At 36.8% G+C, this 17,505-nt stretch overlaps 1 protein-coding gene across 3 annotated transcripts; it reads left to right on the top strand.

Annotated features, from left to right (window-relative positions):
* Positions 1-1,979: 1,979 nt before the first annotated feature.
* Positions 1,980-17,082, top strand: LOC108412899 (NACHT, LRR and PYD domains-containing protein 3-like). Of its 3 annotated transcripts, none has more exons than XM_017685133.2 (14): positions 1,980-2,128; positions 2,357-2,510; positions 2,639-2,752; positions 3,047-3,160; positions 4,170-4,283; positions 8,421-8,534; positions 9,362-9,484; positions 9,630-9,707; positions 11,025-12,791; positions 13,440-13,604; positions 13,770-13,952; positions 14,510-14,683; positions 14,827-15,000; positions 15,497-17,082. In XM_017685133.2, exons 1-14 carry the CDS (start codon positions 2,113-2,115, stop codon positions 15,639-15,641), a joined length of 3,435 nt encoding a protein of 1,144 aa, XP_017540622.1. In that variant the 5' UTR covers positions 1,980-2,112; the 3' UTR covers positions 15,642-17,082. The 3 variants fall into 3 exon arrangements, with proteins under 3 accessions (XP_017540622.1, XP_017540624.1, XP_017540621.1); XM_017685135.2 differs by having other exon boundaries at positions 9,594-9,707; positions 11,025-12,662; XM_017685132.2 differs by having other exon boundaries at positions 9,594-9,707.
* The last annotated feature ends 423 nt before the right edge of the window (positions 17,083-17,505 follow it).

Below are 17,505 nucleotides of genomic sequence, written 5' to 3'. Positions count from 1 at the left end.
AAGAACAAAAAACAGCCAAAAGCCAAAACAGCAATCAGTCCGAGACAAACAATACCAAAAGTGGAATTCAAAAACACAAAATGAGAAATGAGAAAAGGGTCATAAACACAAGATCAGACAATGAAATCAAGGCTCAGCATGCAATAAATAAAGTTGGCAATAGTTCACAAAGAAACTCTACAGATAGGTATTTATACACAGAGGATAATGAGAAGCAGGTGACAACAATTCAGTCTTGGAAGTGGTTGGTCATCGATTGAACTCATGGTGTGAGAGGCCAGAGAATCATAGGAATTGTAGTGTGTACATTCGATGGAGATGGGAAGAAAGCCTGAAGGTGTGACAATTACAAACAGCTGAGAAATGGTCTAATACCTAAAATTAATGACATTTTACACACAATTAATAAGTGCTCAGTTAAAATTATTTGCTGAAGTACTTCATACAGGACAACAAAAGACAGCAATGAAGGAAAAATAAGGAAAACAGAACTGAGAATGGAACATGAGTGAAGACAAGTGTCGTTTTCTCTAATACTCTGCATCTTCTTTGCTGTTAACGTGCAAACAGTTGCTCTCTATCCTCTTTCTAACTACTAGGTGGTCATAGGTGTACCTGTATCATGTATTCTACAACAGCTTTGAACAACGCTAAGCTAATCAGAGTGTTATAATAAAGAATTGATTACTGAATTGTGTGTATTAGTCACTCAGTTCACAATCACACACACTGGTGGCTGTAAACTGTAACACTGTTTCCAACCATGTAAATAATTTGCAATGAGAGTTAAAGTACAGCTTCACACAATTAATAAGTGCTCAGTTAAAATTATGCACTAAACCACTTTATAAAGCACTCTGAAAGACAGCAACGAAACAATTTACCAGAATTTTTAGCAACTGGTCCAATAAGCCTCACCTACTCCAGCCACTTTTGGCTTAATCAGTCAGAAACTGTTGCTCTTGGAAACAATGTTTATGTAGGTTGCTTGTATAGAGCAATATTGATCCATATTCATAATAGAACAATTTTAATAAATATTGATCTTATTATATGAAACAATGTTAATATAATGTTAATCTTGTTCAAGTACTTCTTTGGTGAGACTGTAGTTTATAAGTACATATGCTAGCTAACTAGCACAATAGCTAGTTCAGATGACATTTTACAAACTTTTAAAGGACGGTGATCTGTAATTTAATAAAACCCCTACTAGCTATAGATACAGTGCTAGCTAGCAGACTTGCTATCCAAACTACATGTTGGCCAACTGTTTCAAGTTGTTTGTCCTCTTTCCTTTAAACATTTCAGCTTACTTCACACAATCAGCATGTGTTCAGTTCAAATGATTCACTAAACCACTTTATAAAGCACCCTGAAAGACAGCAATGAAGGAAAAATAAGGAAACTGTAAATGGAAAATGAGTGAAGACAAGAGTCTTTTTTCTCAAATATTCTGTTTAACCACCAGTGGGCTGCCTGTAAAACACTGAGCAAAAAGCCAGTGGGCCAACATCTTTGCCATCAGCATGCCAACAGTTACCCTCTATCATCTTTCTACCTGGGGAGGTGGTCATAGGCATACCTGTATCAAATATTCTACAACAGCTTTGAAACATGGCCAAGATCAGATAAAGTAGAATTCTCTGATGTAAAGGAAAAACAGACAGAACTGACCTCTATGTACAAAGAACATGTGCTGTTATTGTATAGAATCTCCCACTGAAGAATTTAAGAAACTGCATCTTTCACATTTTTTCCAGTGGTGTACAGTGCTGCCTTTGTCCTTTACAAGGAAGTAAATATATCATGTAAAATATGTAAACAGAAGCTTATTCATGATTGGTTGAGTTGAAAAAGGAAAACACCCCTTTTCTTGTGAGGAATCTTATCAGGATGAGAACATCTACCAACAGATAATTCCCCTCTGCTTCACAGATTGGTGACAGGATAACCCAGTGTGCATGGTAAGTGTTGAAGAGAGTGGAGAGTAGAGAGAAGAAGGTTGTGCGATGGACAGTGTAGAGTAAGACCAATGGTCAGAGTTCTGTAGACACTGAAAGCTTGCAGGAGTAGTTTGAGGAGTTTATACAGTGAACACTGTAAGATATTATGGATCCGTTGAATGGTATGTTGCCTTATTTTTCTGTAAAGATCACTATATTATATCTTGTACTGGGTTTAACTGTAATTTATTTGTAACATGACTGCATTTATTTTAGAAAAGTAGAATTTGCTTATGTAATGCTTAGTACAGCGAACTTGGCAGCATTGTGAAAAACATGTTACTGAACTGGCTAAGCATGTTTTTGTTAACTGACTCCTTCCTCGTGCTGAACCATGTCCTTTTTCTCAGGCTTTTGCCACTGTGCTTTATATCTAACTAACTTTACTTATGATGGAGCACCATATCCAAATAACATGACTGGTAGGATAAAAGAGAGGGACATTATCTTCACCATGATTGACCCAGAGCTACAGGACCATGGCCTTGTCAGTGAGGTTGATGGGTGAGAAAAACTTGTTTTTCCGATTCTAGTCCTCATACATGCCCAGTCTAATAAGTTATTTCATGTAATGTAATATTTGACCCATGTGTTCACATGATTATCAAGAAATTAATAAACGAACTAAACAGTTTCCAGCTGACAAGACCCAGTTCACCTGTACCCAGTGGTGTGTCTCTGAAGAGTGACAGGTCCATGAAAATGCCAATTAATTATAGCAAAGAAGCTTTGGCAGCAGAAGAAAGGTAAGAAATTGCCTCAACAACATTTATGCCTTATGGACCTCCTTTAGATTCAGCTTACACTTGGTCTTTCAATCATACGCCATTCCTTTAAGCTCCAATTATTGAATATTAAAAAATTCACAAAGCTTACATTTCACACACCATGCATTTATGGCCTGACACTAGACTGGGTCATAACATTGATTACATGACTATGGCAACATTGATTTTGACATTCAAGTGGTAAGCACTTCAAAAACATTGATATTAAACATTAATAAATTAATAACACTGTATGTTTTTTTTTTATGACAGCTCTCAGCTGAAAAGGTCCAGTTCACCTGATCCCAGTTATGAGTCTCTGAAGAGTGATAGGTCCATGAAAATGCCAATCAATTACAGTGAAGACCCTATGCCACCAGAAGAAAGGTAAGAACTGACTGTCTTTTTCTTGAAGCTGCAGCTCAGCTTACTGATACTTAAATCTTACTTCATCCCTTTTTATCCCCAGTTAATAAATATTACAGATTTGTTCAATTGCTTGTTTGTCTCAGTTGCTTAAAAAGGACAGGTGAGACTGTAGTTTATAAGTTTTACAAAATTGACATTTTACCAACCTTTAAAGGACGGTGATCTGTAATTTAATAAAACCCCTACTAGCTATAGCTACAGTGCTAGCTAGCAGACTTGCTATCCAAACTACATGTTGGCCAACTGTTTCAAGTTGTTTGTCCTCTTTCCTTTAAACATCAGATTTAGAGCATGTAGCATTTCATTCTGTCCACCAGACTGAAGGATTTTCTACAATGCACGGCTTAATGTTTGAAGTTATGTTGAACCTGATGCCACTGTGAGCTGTTTGAGAAAATGGCAATGTAGTGATGACTGTACAAGACCTCAGCAAAACTGACAAGCAAGTCACACAAATAAGATCAGCAACAACAGTTTTCTTTCATTTACCACATTAAGGTTACCAGTTTTAATTACATTTAATTTTTTTTTTTCTCAGAATAAAAGTCTTCAGTTGTCACAAGTCACTTGACATGTGACTATAGTCTTTTGCTAACTTGAGTCCCCATTTCTGCTTTACACTCTATTGTTTTTTTAATGAAGAAAAAAACACTAGAACTTTTAAGTGCTGCAAAATATGAACCACACTTTTGTAATGAGGGACCAGACATGGAGACCGGAGTCAATGAGAAACCTGAGAATGCATTGTTTGTCTTCAGCCATAAAAACAAAATATGAAGGGAAAACTCGATAGCATGCCTGAGGAAAACAAGTAAAACACAAACAATGACCCAACAGCTAGACTAACAGAACTAATCCACATGGGTAATGATATTCCAGGACTAAAGGAGGGACAGGAGCTGGAACAGTGACAATATCTATGTAAAAACCATGCATGAAAATAGCTTAAAAAGTGTTTTATGAACAGTTTTCAGCTGAAACGACCCAGTTCACCTGGACACAGTGGTGTGTCTCTGAAGAGTGACAGGTCCATGAAAATGCCAATCAATTATAGTGGAGAACCTTTGCCACCAGAAGAAAGGTAAGAATTTATGTTCTGTCATTAGCCCACAGCTTACTGTCACATTTAATCTAATTCCAAATCTTTATTTTGAATTTAATTTTATCCTTAAATTTAATTAATTATTTTTTTCTGAATTTAGTCCTTAATGCAAAATATACATTTTCTGATTTAACACAGAGACACTTTTTGCTACAAGGAACCAACTTATGGAGCATATCAATATAAATAATGTTACCTTGAAATTAGGTGCCTGGGTTTTGAATTGGACAATAATTGGGACAGAAAAAACAGACAGGAACTGGGACAAAAGTAGTGGGAACACACACACACATGTACTGTATATGCACACATGCAAAAACACTTAAACAGTGATCAGGACAAGGATGTGGAAGTTACAGGATCAGGAATCTCTATAATTTTGCAGGCCATAACAGGTAGATGTCAGGGAGCCCCTGCGACCTTCCAGGGCTACCAAGAGAATTAGGAAGTGGTTATATAGCAGCTACGCATTATAAACACACAGGAGCAGAGAAAAAGGTTTGAAGAAGAAACATACATAGTAACTGGAACAAGGATGGAAACAGTTGGGATGTTGAATGGAGACAAGAAGCAGGATAGAGCTGGTCACAGCTGTTCACAAAAGCCAGATTAGGGAGCGGAGCTGAGTCAGGGACTGGAGCTGGCCTGGCATGAGGTTTTAGGCTAGAGCAGGCCCAGGGGCTAGTACTGGAACCATCCAAGGGCCTGAATTAGCATGGGGATTTGCACTGGTATGGAAGCTCACATCTCAACCTAGTGTGAAGTTAACTTGCTGCTGTTGAACATGTGGATGTTTTGCTTGGGGTGGAATGAGATTGTTGCACAGAGTTTCAAATAAAACATGAACTCACAGAAGTCTTTGGTCCAAGTAAAGCTTAGTGATGAACCCATGTAAACCAATGACAGTGCAAATGCTAACCAGGGACATCCACTTGATGAAGTTTTCATCCTACTCTTCCCCGTCTTCCTCTTTCTGCTTATGCTCCAGCTTGCTCCACTGCACAGTGTTTAACAAAGCAGGCTTTTGAAATTTTTTTTTGTGTTTGTGTTTTTTTGTCATTTATGTTCCTGCTTCTTCTCAGAAGCTCCGCGGTTGAATGTTGCCTGGCAGGTTTACATTTTTTTCTCGGGTGCTTGAACACTTTTGTCTGTTCAGAGGTGACATTCTCAAAACAGCTAACGCACGAGACTAAACAGAGGCTTGTTGACAAAGTGATCATTTTGGCCCACCTTCCACAAAATACTAAACACATGACACAAAAGCTTTTCCATACAACGCGACAACTGACTAAATCCCTTCAATCACTCACTAAACAATAAACACAAATACACAAATACATTTTCAGTGACACAGGTGTCAGCCTTCATTAGTGTTGTATGTCTAATGTTTTATATGTTGATACATTACTGTAAACAGTTGGTAAAGTATGGTAAAGTATATTTATATCACAGTGTGGAACTGTGTTGAAATGCATGCTTTTAGTGTCTCCAGTAGAATCTATTGTCTGAATGTTTCTCAGTATGTCAGTTCTGAAAATGGATAGTTCAGGTATAATCTGATTGGCTGATCCATGTTCAAAGTTTCACAAAACATGGACCACCGAGTGTACTGATTTTCAAACTGAGGGTCTGACAACTTATTTTCTTAACTAGAACTAGGAGACTCAGCTCGTTAACAGGATACATGTGAGCAAACATGCTAAACAACTATATTGTTAATATCACAGGATTAAATTAGAGTGCTTATGAAATGATTCACTGCAAAACTGCAACATAAAGACTAAACATTATCACTTGAATGTCTTAAGTAGCATCAAACCCAAGCAAAACCTCAAACAACTCCATAACCCCTAAATAACGTGCTATGGAAGTTTTGAAATTCTGCTGAAAACCAGTGGAGCAGCTAGAACTTTTAGAACAAGATGGTATGACCAAAAAATATGACCAAAAGATTTCATTGGGGTGATAAACTGCTAGGAAAAACATAAATCAATAAATAAGATAGGGTTATTGTATTAAATTATGTTAAAATTGATGCATTGTTTGTATGTGTACAACCCCAATTCCAATAAAGTCAGGATGTTGTGTAAAATATAAATAAAAACAGAATACGATGATTTGCAAATTCTTTTCAACCTATATTCAATTGAATACACTACAGAGACAAGATATTTAATGTTCAAACGGATAAACTTTGTTGTTTTTTGCAAATATTCACTCATTTTGAATTTGATGCCTGCAACACGTTCCAAAGAAGTTGGGACAGGGGCATGTTTACCACTGTGTTACATCACCTTTCCTTTCAACAACACTCAATAAGCATTTGGGAACTGATGACACTAATTATTGAAGCTTTGTAGGTGGAATTATTTCCCATTCTTGCTTGATGTACAGCTTCAGTTGCTCAACAGTCCGGGGTCCTCGTTGTCGTATTTTGCGCTTCATAATGCGCCACACATTTTCAATGGGAGACAGGTCTGGACTGCAGGCAGGCCAGTCTAGTACCTGCACTCTTTTACTACGAAGCCACGCTGTTGTAACACGTGCAGAATGTGGCTTGGCATCGTCTTGCTGAAATAAGCAGGGATGTCACTGAAAAAGACGTTGCTTGGATGGCAGCATATGTTGCTCCAAAACCTGTATGTAGCTTTCAGCATTAATGGGGCCTTCACAGATGTGCAGGTTACCCATGCCATGGGCACTAACACACCCCCAAACCATCAGAGATGCTGGCTTTTGAGCTTTGCGCTGATAACAATCCGGACAGTGCTTTTCCTATTTGGCCCGGTGGACACGACGTCCATGATTTCCAAAAACAATTTGAAATGTGGACTCGTCAGACCACAGGACACTTTTCCACTTTGCGTCAGTCCATCTCAGATGAGCTCGGGCCCAGAGAAGCCGGCGGCGTTTCTGGCTGTTGTTGATATGTGGCTTTCGCTTTGCATGGCAGAGTTTTAACTTGAACTTGTAGATGGAGCAACGAACTGTGTTCACTGACAGTGGTTTTCTGAAGTGTTCCTGAGCCCATGTAGGAATATCCGTTACAGAATGATGTCAGTTTTTAATGCAGTGCCGCCTGAGGGATCAAAGGTCACGGGCATTCAATGTTGGTTTTCTGCCTTGCCGCTTACTTGCAGAGATTTCTCCAGATTCTCTAAATCTTTTGATGATATTATGGACTGTAGATGATGAAATCCCTAAATTCCTTGCAGTTGCATGTTGAGAAATGTTCTTAAACTGTTGGACTATTTGCTCACGCAGTTGTTCACAAAGTGGTGAACCTCACCCCATCCTTGCTTGTGAACGACTGAGCCTTTCTTTTCTGTAAAAAGAAATTAGTTTGCATGATAAACAATTACAACTGATTAATTTTTAATAGATATCTCATTTTACCATCACATAGCCTACTTTGTAATGTTATATATACTGTAAAAAATGGCTCGACAGATCTGACTAAAAATGATTTCATACAGTACCAAGCAATTAAAGAAGTTTTATTCAACTTAAAGACCTATGTTGATTGGAAGAATTGTTCATTCAAAGTATTTATTTAGGTTGAATAAAACTAGTTAATTTTCTTTTTGCCATATGAAGTAATTTTTTTTTGTGGTTATGACTGACTGATAATTGTTGATTGTGTCAATTTCTATAACTAGGGTGGCCAGAAGGGGTTCAGGCTGCATTATTGGGCGTCCCTGGCCACCTGTGGCCGTCCTTTAGCTACTTTTTTCATACATTCATCTTTTCCGAATGTTGTTTTCCATGGGACATTTGATTTTTCTTACTTTTCTCATACTATCATTATCACTGCAAATGAAATATAGAACTGTAGAGTGTGTTCAGGTGCAGTCAGAGTTCTGTCATCGATTTCCACTTGTATGCATTTTCTGTCTTAATCTATCCAAAAGATGCCATAAGTCTATTAAATTAGCACTAAAAGTTTTTGCAAGTGTTTTGCAAAAAATACCTAAGGACTTTGCGATGAAAATGGAAAATGTTTTGTGCCTTTGACATTTAGTAGGCAAAAGAACCCTGCATGCTTAATGTGTGGCATCAATTTGTAAACAATCAAGAAAAGTGTAATACATTAATAACACAGTGTTTTCTGAACAGTTCTCAGCTGAAAAGATCCAGCTCATCTGTACCCAGTAGTGTGTCTCTGAAGAGCGATAGGTCCATGAAAATGCCGATCAATTACAGTGGAGAGCCTTTACCCCAAGATGAAAGGTAAGGACTTGGTTTAAGAATCTTATTAGCCCTTATTAGCCCTGAACCTAATCCTAAACTTTAATCTTATCCTCTGAACCTAATGCTAAGATTAAACCTCTTAAATCTGAAATTCTCCAGAACAGTGATCACCCACCCTGGTTCTGGAGGTCTACCAAAGTGCAGAGTTTGGTTCCAACCCTAATATGTCTCACCTGGTCCAGATAATTAACTTCTTCAAAAGGGCTTGATTGGCTGAATTAGATGCATAGTACAGTAGATGCAGGCTGGAATTAAACTCTGCATGAAAACAGATCTTCAGGAGATGGGTTGTTGATCACTGGTCTAGAATGAATTCCCTAAATGAACAAAAAGCCAAATTAATAAAAAGCCTAAAAAAATTACAGTGAGATCTTTATTCCCACAAATACTCACCTTGCAGGGACTAAGACTAGAATTAGTTTCATTTTGTATATATCTGGTTTTATTATCTATTTTATGTAGATTGTACAAACACATTGTACAAACCAAAAAGAAGCCAAAGTTGGAATTTCAGTTTAGAAACCATTCTTGTTTTTCTCTGAGTAATTCATTGTTGAACTTTGAAAAACTTTGCACATTCATGCTCCAGAGGCAGCTTTGCATTTATTGGATTTCAATCGTCGTTCAAGGAAAGACGTGTTGAAATGATGATTTTGGTCCTGTCAATCTTTTTTCAGACTTTATAATAATTTGCAGCACATTTTACTGTAATCATAAAAATGTCCAATGGTAAGATTTGAATTCAGCACTTCAAAAAACATTAACGTTTAATATTAATAACTTAACAATGTATGCTTTTATGACAGTTTTCAGCCAGAAAGATCCAGTTCACCTCTACTCAGTGGTGTCTCTCCGAAAAGTGACAGGTCCATGAAAATGCCAATCAATTACTGTGAAGAACATTTACTACATTTACTACCAGAAGAAAGGTCAGAATTAATAGTCTTCTTTAGAGCTTACTGTGACCTTAAATCTCCTCTTTAGCTCTAAATTTTCTGTTCGCTATTATTAAAATAATAATGTAATGTTTTATGACAGTTTGCAGATGAAAAGCTCTTGTTCACTTGTTCCCAGGGGTGTGTCTGTAAAGACTGATGGGCCAGTGAAAATGCCAGTCAACTGTAGTGAAGAATGTTTAACACCAAAAGAGAGGTAAGCCAAAAAAAAGCTGAAAATGGTCTGCCATTTGTTCTGTTCATCAGAATTTTGTAATGTTAAAATTTGCATAATTCCTTTTAACATCCCATCTGTTTATTACATTTCAATGCATCTATAATATGGAAGTTTTTTAGGTTTTCTGTTGAGGAAATTCAATAATTTACTCAAACTTTACATTTACATTTACATTTACAGCATTTAGCAGATGCTCTTATCCAGAGCGACTTACAAGAAGTGCTTTGTCAATCTAGAGAAAGTATCTTTGCTAGTTGCTAGTTTGCTAGCTTAGAGAAAAAGACAGCCCTGAGCTCAGATACTGCTAGAAACATAATGTCACTGCAGACACCAAGAGAAAAAGAAACAGAGTTGAACGCAGAACTCTATGCCATTCAATGCAATACAATAACAAACAATACAATACAATAAACTACAATACACAGTGAAGTACAATAAAAATAAGTGCAGCTTATAATTCAGTGCTCAACTTATGTTTTAGTGTGCTGGTGTTGGTATTTTTCTTTTCATACCATTTAAGTCACTTTTGTCAGTGAAACACAGCATTTGTAGACTTCTAGTCCAAGATAGCCCATAAAGGATTATACTCTAAACTTAGGTGTAAACACTGGAGAAGAACTGGAATGAAGTAAACACCTGCTATGTTTCAATATCTTGTAAGCTGACTCACTTCCAACACAGGTGTCAGTCTTCTGAGGCAGTATTTCAACAAACATAGAGCTTTAAAATTGCTTGTTGAGACACTTCAGAGAATAATCACACCAGATGTCAACAGCAATTCAGCAGTCTAGACAATCTTGACTAATAGCTAATGTTAAAGCCTCCAATACTACTTGAGTAAAAGTATGAGTGTTCCACCTATATTTATACTTGAGTTAAAGTGCATAATTACTTATTTCTTAATGTACTCAAGTATAAAAATTAAACATGCTTTGAGTTACAAAGTGTTTTAGATGAGCAAGTTCTAAAAAGGAGACTTGTGTGGCTGAAAACATTAACATAAAGTTTTTTTTGGACATTTTGACATCCACAACAATTGTGACTTCCATGTATTCCATCTCAAATAAAGCCATGGATGAAATATTTTGTGTGGTTTTAGCAATATATTTGAATAGTTTTGCGTATTTAACCCACACTGAGGTCTACAAGTCTAACTAAGCAGCATCCTCTTTAAAATGCTGTCCAAATAGACAACTCAGTCAGTATTGAGCCATAGCTGTCATGAGATTAGTAGACATGTTTACTTTTGATTAAAATGATACCTAACATTGTTCAAAATTTTGTATTATTTTACAGATTTGACTTAGACACCCTGGAGGCACAGAGCAAAACACTAAAATTAATCTTGAGAGAGAGATACCAGCATTTATTTGAGGGAAGAGCACAACTGGGGAACCCAGTAACTCTCAATGAGATCTACACAGAGCTCTACATTGTGGAAAGCATGAATGAAGCTCACAGCTGTCACCATGGTGTGAGCCATTTTGAAGCAGCATTAAAAGGGGTAAAGGGGGGCACACATATCAAATGCAATGATATTTTCAATCTTACATCTGGATATGACAAGCCCATCAAGACTGTGCTGACAAAGGGAGTGGCTGGCATTGGAAAAACTGTCTCTGTGCAGAAGTTTGTTCTGGACTGGGCAGAAGGCAAAGCAAATCAGGATGTCCATTTCATATTTCCACTTTCTTTCAGGGAGCTAAATTTGATGAGGGTTAAAAAATACAGTCTGAATGACCTTCTTCAGGATTTTTTCATGAAAGGAATCGATGCAAGTTCACCCCAATTTGCAAATTCTCTTCTTATGATTTTTGATGGTTTGGATGAGTGTCGCCATCCTTTAGATTTTCAGAACAATGAGAGTTTATGTGATGCAACAAAGGCAAGCACAGTAGATACCCTGTTAACAAACCTCATCAAGGGGAATCTGCTTCCCTCTGCACAAATCTGGATAACGTCTCGACCTGCGGCAGCTGAACAGATCCCCACTGAATGTATTGATCGAGTAACAGAAGTACGAGGATTCAGTGATCCACAGAAGGAAGAGTACTTCAGGAAGAGAATCACAGATCAAAGCCTGGCTAACAGAATCATTACTCACCTGAAGTCACTGAGGAGCCTCTATCTCATGTGCCAAATTCCAGTCTTCTGTTGGATTGCAGCCACTGTGTTAGAGAGAATGGTGGCGGACTGTGGTTGGGATAAAATACCAAAGAGTTTAACTGAGATGTATACGTACTTCCTGATCACACAGATCAACAGTAAAAAAGCAAAGTACTCAGACAACAAAGTCTCAGATAAAGAAATGATCTTCAAGCTTGGGAAGCTCGCCTTTGAGCAGCTTGAAAAAGGCAATCTGATCTTCTATGAGGAAGATCTGAAAGAGTGCGGTATTGATGTCCGAGAAGCATCTGTGTACTCTGGAGTCTTCACACAGATCTTCAGGGAGGAGTTTGGGCTTTTCCAGAGGAAAGTATTCAGCTTTGTGCATCTGAGCATTCAGGAACATCTTGCAGCTCTATATGTGTTCTTGTCCTTCCACAACCACAAGCAAAACGTGCTCAATCCAGACTCCAGTGTATCTAAACATCCTTTAACAATGTTAAGTTTGCTCCAATATGCACTTCATAAAGCCTCTATGAATGAAAGCGGTCAACTGGATCTCTTCCTTCGTTTTCTCATGGGCTTCTCACTACAATCCAACCAGAGCCTCCTGCAAGACCTATTGGTACAGGGAAGCAGCAATCCTGAGGCTGTAACAGGAACCATTAACTATCTGAAGAAACAAATTCAACATACCTACTGTTCTCATATGTTTCTCAAATGCTTCCATTGTCTCAATGAGCTTAATGACAGCTCTCTTGTGGATGAAGTCCAAACCTTCCTGAGGAACAGAAACCTAAATGAGGACAAACTATCTCCTGAACTCTGGTCAGCATTAGTATTCATCATAGTTAGGTCAGATGAGAACTTGGATGTGTTTGAACTTAATAAATATGGCACCTCAGATAAAGCTCTTTTAAACTTGCTTGCTGCAATCAAGATGTCTAAGACAGCCAGGTAGAGTTTTAAGTTTTTTTAATGCAGAAGTGCATTATTTCTGTAATATTAATTTTGACTTGAATATAAAGCCATTTAAAATCATTACAATCTTAAACATTTGAGATAAATTTTTGACATGACATTGAAAGGAAAATCACACCTAAAAATAGATGCATTGTCTGTAAAAAGCATAATGGATCACAGTTCACATGGTCAACTATTTTGCAATGGAAACATTCTGCTTTAATAACATCCGATTTACTTGGAAAAGTTGTGAGATGCTTTTTTCAAAGTTTGCTATTGTTTTCTTGCACCTTATTTCTGTTTCTCACAAGTAGAGTTTATTGGTATATTGGCTATTACTATTTGGGTGTCCAGGTAGTGTGATTTGGGTTCAGGGTGTTGATTTATACTACTGTCTAATCAGTTTGTAGACCTTTTATTATACATCATTGTATAGGGTCCTTTATGCTATACACTAAACTTTAATTTGAGGCATAAGGGTAAAACAAAGCAGAGAAATCATTTATATCAGTATTTTAAACAACCAGAAACTCTTTCCTGCTGTCCCATAAAACAAATGCATCTTAAAGCACAATATCTCAATTATTTTAATCTCAGCCATTCCTAAGTTTCAAAATGTCTATAATGTTTTTATTCCATCAGGCTCAGTAACTGTAACATCACAGTGAAAGGCTGTGCAGCACTAGCTATAGCTCTTCCCATCATGAAAGCCACAAAGGAGCTGGATCTTAGTCACAACAATGTGCAAGATGCTGGAGTGAAGATGCTCTGTACTGGAATCCAAGGCGACACTATAGAAGAAAAATTGTAGGTTTTTCATTTTGTATACATATTAATAATGCTGATTTTACTAACTCATTATGTAGTGGCAAAAATCATGCATCCAAATTAAAATTATTTGAATTGCTTTAAAAAATATTGCTTAACCTGCCCTGACCTTAAGATCTAAAGGTTTTTTTTTCTTTCTTGCAGATTGAATTGCTCTGGTATTACCACAGAGAGTGGTATAAACCCCTTATGTAAGAGAGAGCAGGCCCTGGTGTGTGATAGCATGACAAACTTGCTTCACCATTTCATGCACTCATTAAATCAGAATCATTCCATAAAGGAATTCCCAGGACTGCAGGGCACAGAGTGTAACATCGAAATCCTAAGGTAAATTAAGAGAATTCACACGTGCTTTCAAATCCCCAAATCTTCAAGCTGCTATAAAAATGTTAGCTCTTTCTAGCTTCTGCCAGACTTAGCTACTGACAGAGTTCAGAGCTTTGATTCCTTTTGATTCATAGCCTCCATTTCTGTGGGCTGCTTATTCAATTGACAAGGAGGGATAAGTTTTCTGATAGTTTAGGACAGTCACAGAGACACTTTTTCTCTTTTTTTGTGCAGGGAACTTAGCTGAAATCTTTTTAAAAACATTGATTCCATGAGATTTAAGGCTTTGTAATTACTGTAATTTGTTCAGTAACTACAACAAAACTAATATATAAATTAAATAGTTACAAAAGGGAGGACTAGAAGTCTGGAACTGCAAATGTAACCTCGATATTTAGGTTTAAATGAAAAGGTTAACAATTTCCAACTTTTTTTTTCAGCAAAATGCCATTTTATAATTTATTTTAAAAAGAATGTCCTGTAAAAGAACAAATACAAGCTAAAATTAAAATCTCCACAATGTTGATGATCTTATTGTGTGCATGCCTTTCCTGCAGGCTGAATAACTGTGGTGTTTCGAGTGTAGGCTGTGGTTTTCTAGCTTTAGTTCTGAGTTCAAACACCTCAAACCTGAAGGAGCTTGACCTGAGTCAGAACAAAATTGGAGACTCGGGAATAAAAATGCTTTCTGATGCATTGAAGAAAACTTCATGTAAATTGAGCACTCTAAAGTAAGTTACAATGAAAGAACATTACTAAATGAAATAAATTGATACATTCTACTAATATCCTAATTGTATTGCAATGTTCTACACTTACCTTTCAAATGGCAATGTACAACGGTAAAGCACAATGTATTTTTATGGGCTTTAAGGCTAATTGAGTGTGGCATCACAGAGAAAAGCTGTGCAGCTCTGATCTCAGTTCTTAGCTCTGAGTCTTCATGTCTGAGAGAACTGGACCTGAGTCATAATCACCTGAAGGATTCAGGCGCAAAGCTGCTGTCTGTTGGAGTGGGAAACCCATACTGCAAACTACAAAAACTTACGTAAGACTATTGAAATATCTTCATTTTTAATAAAATGGTTTAATGCTGTGATATGTCTCGTCATTTTTATTGTAAATAATATACAATGAGTGCCAAATTGTAGAAAAAAAAACAAAAAAAATGATTGGAGAAATATAAGTGAAGATACTTCTAGAGAGGTGTACTGTATGATACATTTAAGCAATGAACCATTACCATATAGAACATATAAAATGATGAACAGGCCCTCGACTTTAATTTTTTTAATTTAATTTGCTTTGAAATAGGGTTCATTCACAGTAACTGAAGTGAGATGTACTTTTAGATCTATGTAAAAAAAAGGGTAAATAAGGTTGGAAATTGTGGTCAGGAGTGCACATTCAGTGAGTGTTATGCTTTTGCATTGGCGCAGTATGCAGAAAAGCAACTGTTCCTGTGAATTACTGAGTAAAACATTTGACTTGAATCATACTAAAAATACTGATGAGTTAAAAACCACATATTACATTTTTTATAGGCTGTACCACTGCAAAATTGCCAGAGAAGGCTATGCTGCTCTGACTGAAGCTCTGCAATCAAGTCCCTCACTTCAGATACAGTGCTGTCTAAAGGACAATGACACCAGAGACTCCAAAATGCAGCTGCTGTCTGATTCAGCATAGTTCACAAATCAGACTCAATCAGCAAAGTGCAAGACTTCAGATGTCTTATAGCTCTGGAATCCATTCTTAAGCTAATGTACAGATAAAACAGACCTGTCCGGATATTATCAGTCATTTTACAACAACATTACACTCATTTTACCTGAGTAATAGATTACTCTATGCAAAGGTTTTCTTTTTTTTGTTTTACAAATATTTCCAGTTAGTATTCATGTGTTGATATTAAATGTTGCATTGTTTGTAATAATATGTAATAATAATATGTAATAATAAAATTTGAGAACTCAACTACCAAATTAACAAGTTAGAATAAATGTTAGTTGAATTAAGGTTGCATGAATTGCATTTGAAGCCTTCATTTTGCATTCAAAAAAGAGAACATTTATAGCTGTTTCTGAACACTCTAAGCTTGTTTATACCCAAGTCTATATCCTATTAAACAATAATAATGTTTAATACTGTATTTTCCAACTGAGGTTTCATGATCATATCTCATGATCCATATTTTACAGGCTGAATTCCAATTCTGGTGTCCTTGTACTAAATAATAACATTTATCTTCTAGAATTTAGACTTTTTTGTTGAGTAGATTTGCTGCTTCATCCCTGAAACACCTGGAGGCTTTTTTTCATAAAGAATGATCCACTACACAACATTATTAGAATATCGTTGCTGTCAGATCAAAACCTTGTATTTTTTCAGTTTTTGACATAATTTGAAAATACCACAGTCCTATATATTGTGTGTTAATTCCATGATTAATAGGCCAAAAGAAATTATGTAAATTATGTATTACTTGGGAAAATGTCTGGTTCCATTGACTTACTTTAAAAATAGAGTATGTTTTTATCTTCTCCTGCAAAGTTACAATTTTGGAGATATGAGGTTTTGATCTGAGAACAGCTGTTAGATCCTAATGTCAGTGTGTACTGATCAATGCACAATCCGGGGTTCATGACTATATCATGAACTATGGGGTTCAGGCCTATGGTATGCATAAGGCCTTAGGGCTTGCGTCATACAAAGGCCTCAGCTCATTTTTGTGCATTCACATGGTTAGTTGTAACTCATAGTGGCAAAGTTATCCGATCAGCAATGTTCTAAAAATGATCTGTTGTTTAGGCTCCATGTACCCGGACGTCATAAACGTCCTTGGGGGCCCTTGTCCACCTATAACTCCACCCATCCATCCATTTTCTAAGCTGCTCTCCCTCAGGGTCGTGGGGGGTGCTGGAGCCTATCCCAGCAGTTATCATGCGGAAGGCAGGATACACCCTGGACAGGTTGCCTAATCCTGGGGGCCCTTGTCCACTTATAACTCTATTTCATCCAATGCTCTCTCTCTATTGTCTTCTCACATGATCATGTGATGGTCATGTCATTTGTGTGTATATAAACTCTGCTATTCTGATTAATAAATGGGAAAAACCTTCTGAGTACAGACACTGTCTCTGTGGTCATTTGAGTTTCCCCCAGCCAGCTGGACAGAGGACGGAGTTCACAGCTAGGTTCACAGCTTTGGTATTGAGGTCGAACCACAGAACCTAAAATCATCATCAAACGGTTCTAACAACCTGGTGTCAGAAGTGGGATGCTGTGTTGGTAAGTAAGACTTTTTTTCTTCTTCTGTCTTATTACACAACATCTCATGGTTGACTGAGTGTATTATGTATATATATATATATATATATATATATATATATATATATATACATATATATATATATATATATATATATATATATGTAGATAGATAGATAGATAGATAGATAGATAGATATAGATATAGATATCTACAATTCTCAACCATATTAACCATAATCTTCTCAACTTGCAGGAAGTGATTTAAAAAGTAAAACAAACT

Source organism: Pygocentrus nattereri, chromosome 17 (genome assembly GCF_015220715.1).
Source record: "Pygocentrus nattereri isolate fPygNat1 chromosome 17, fPygNat1.pri, whole genome shotgun sequence".
NCBI lineage: Eukaryota > Metazoa > Chordata > Actinopteri > Characiformes > Serrasalmidae > Pygocentrus > Pygocentrus nattereri.
This window is presented reverse-complemented; position numbering and strand designations above follow the sequence as displayed.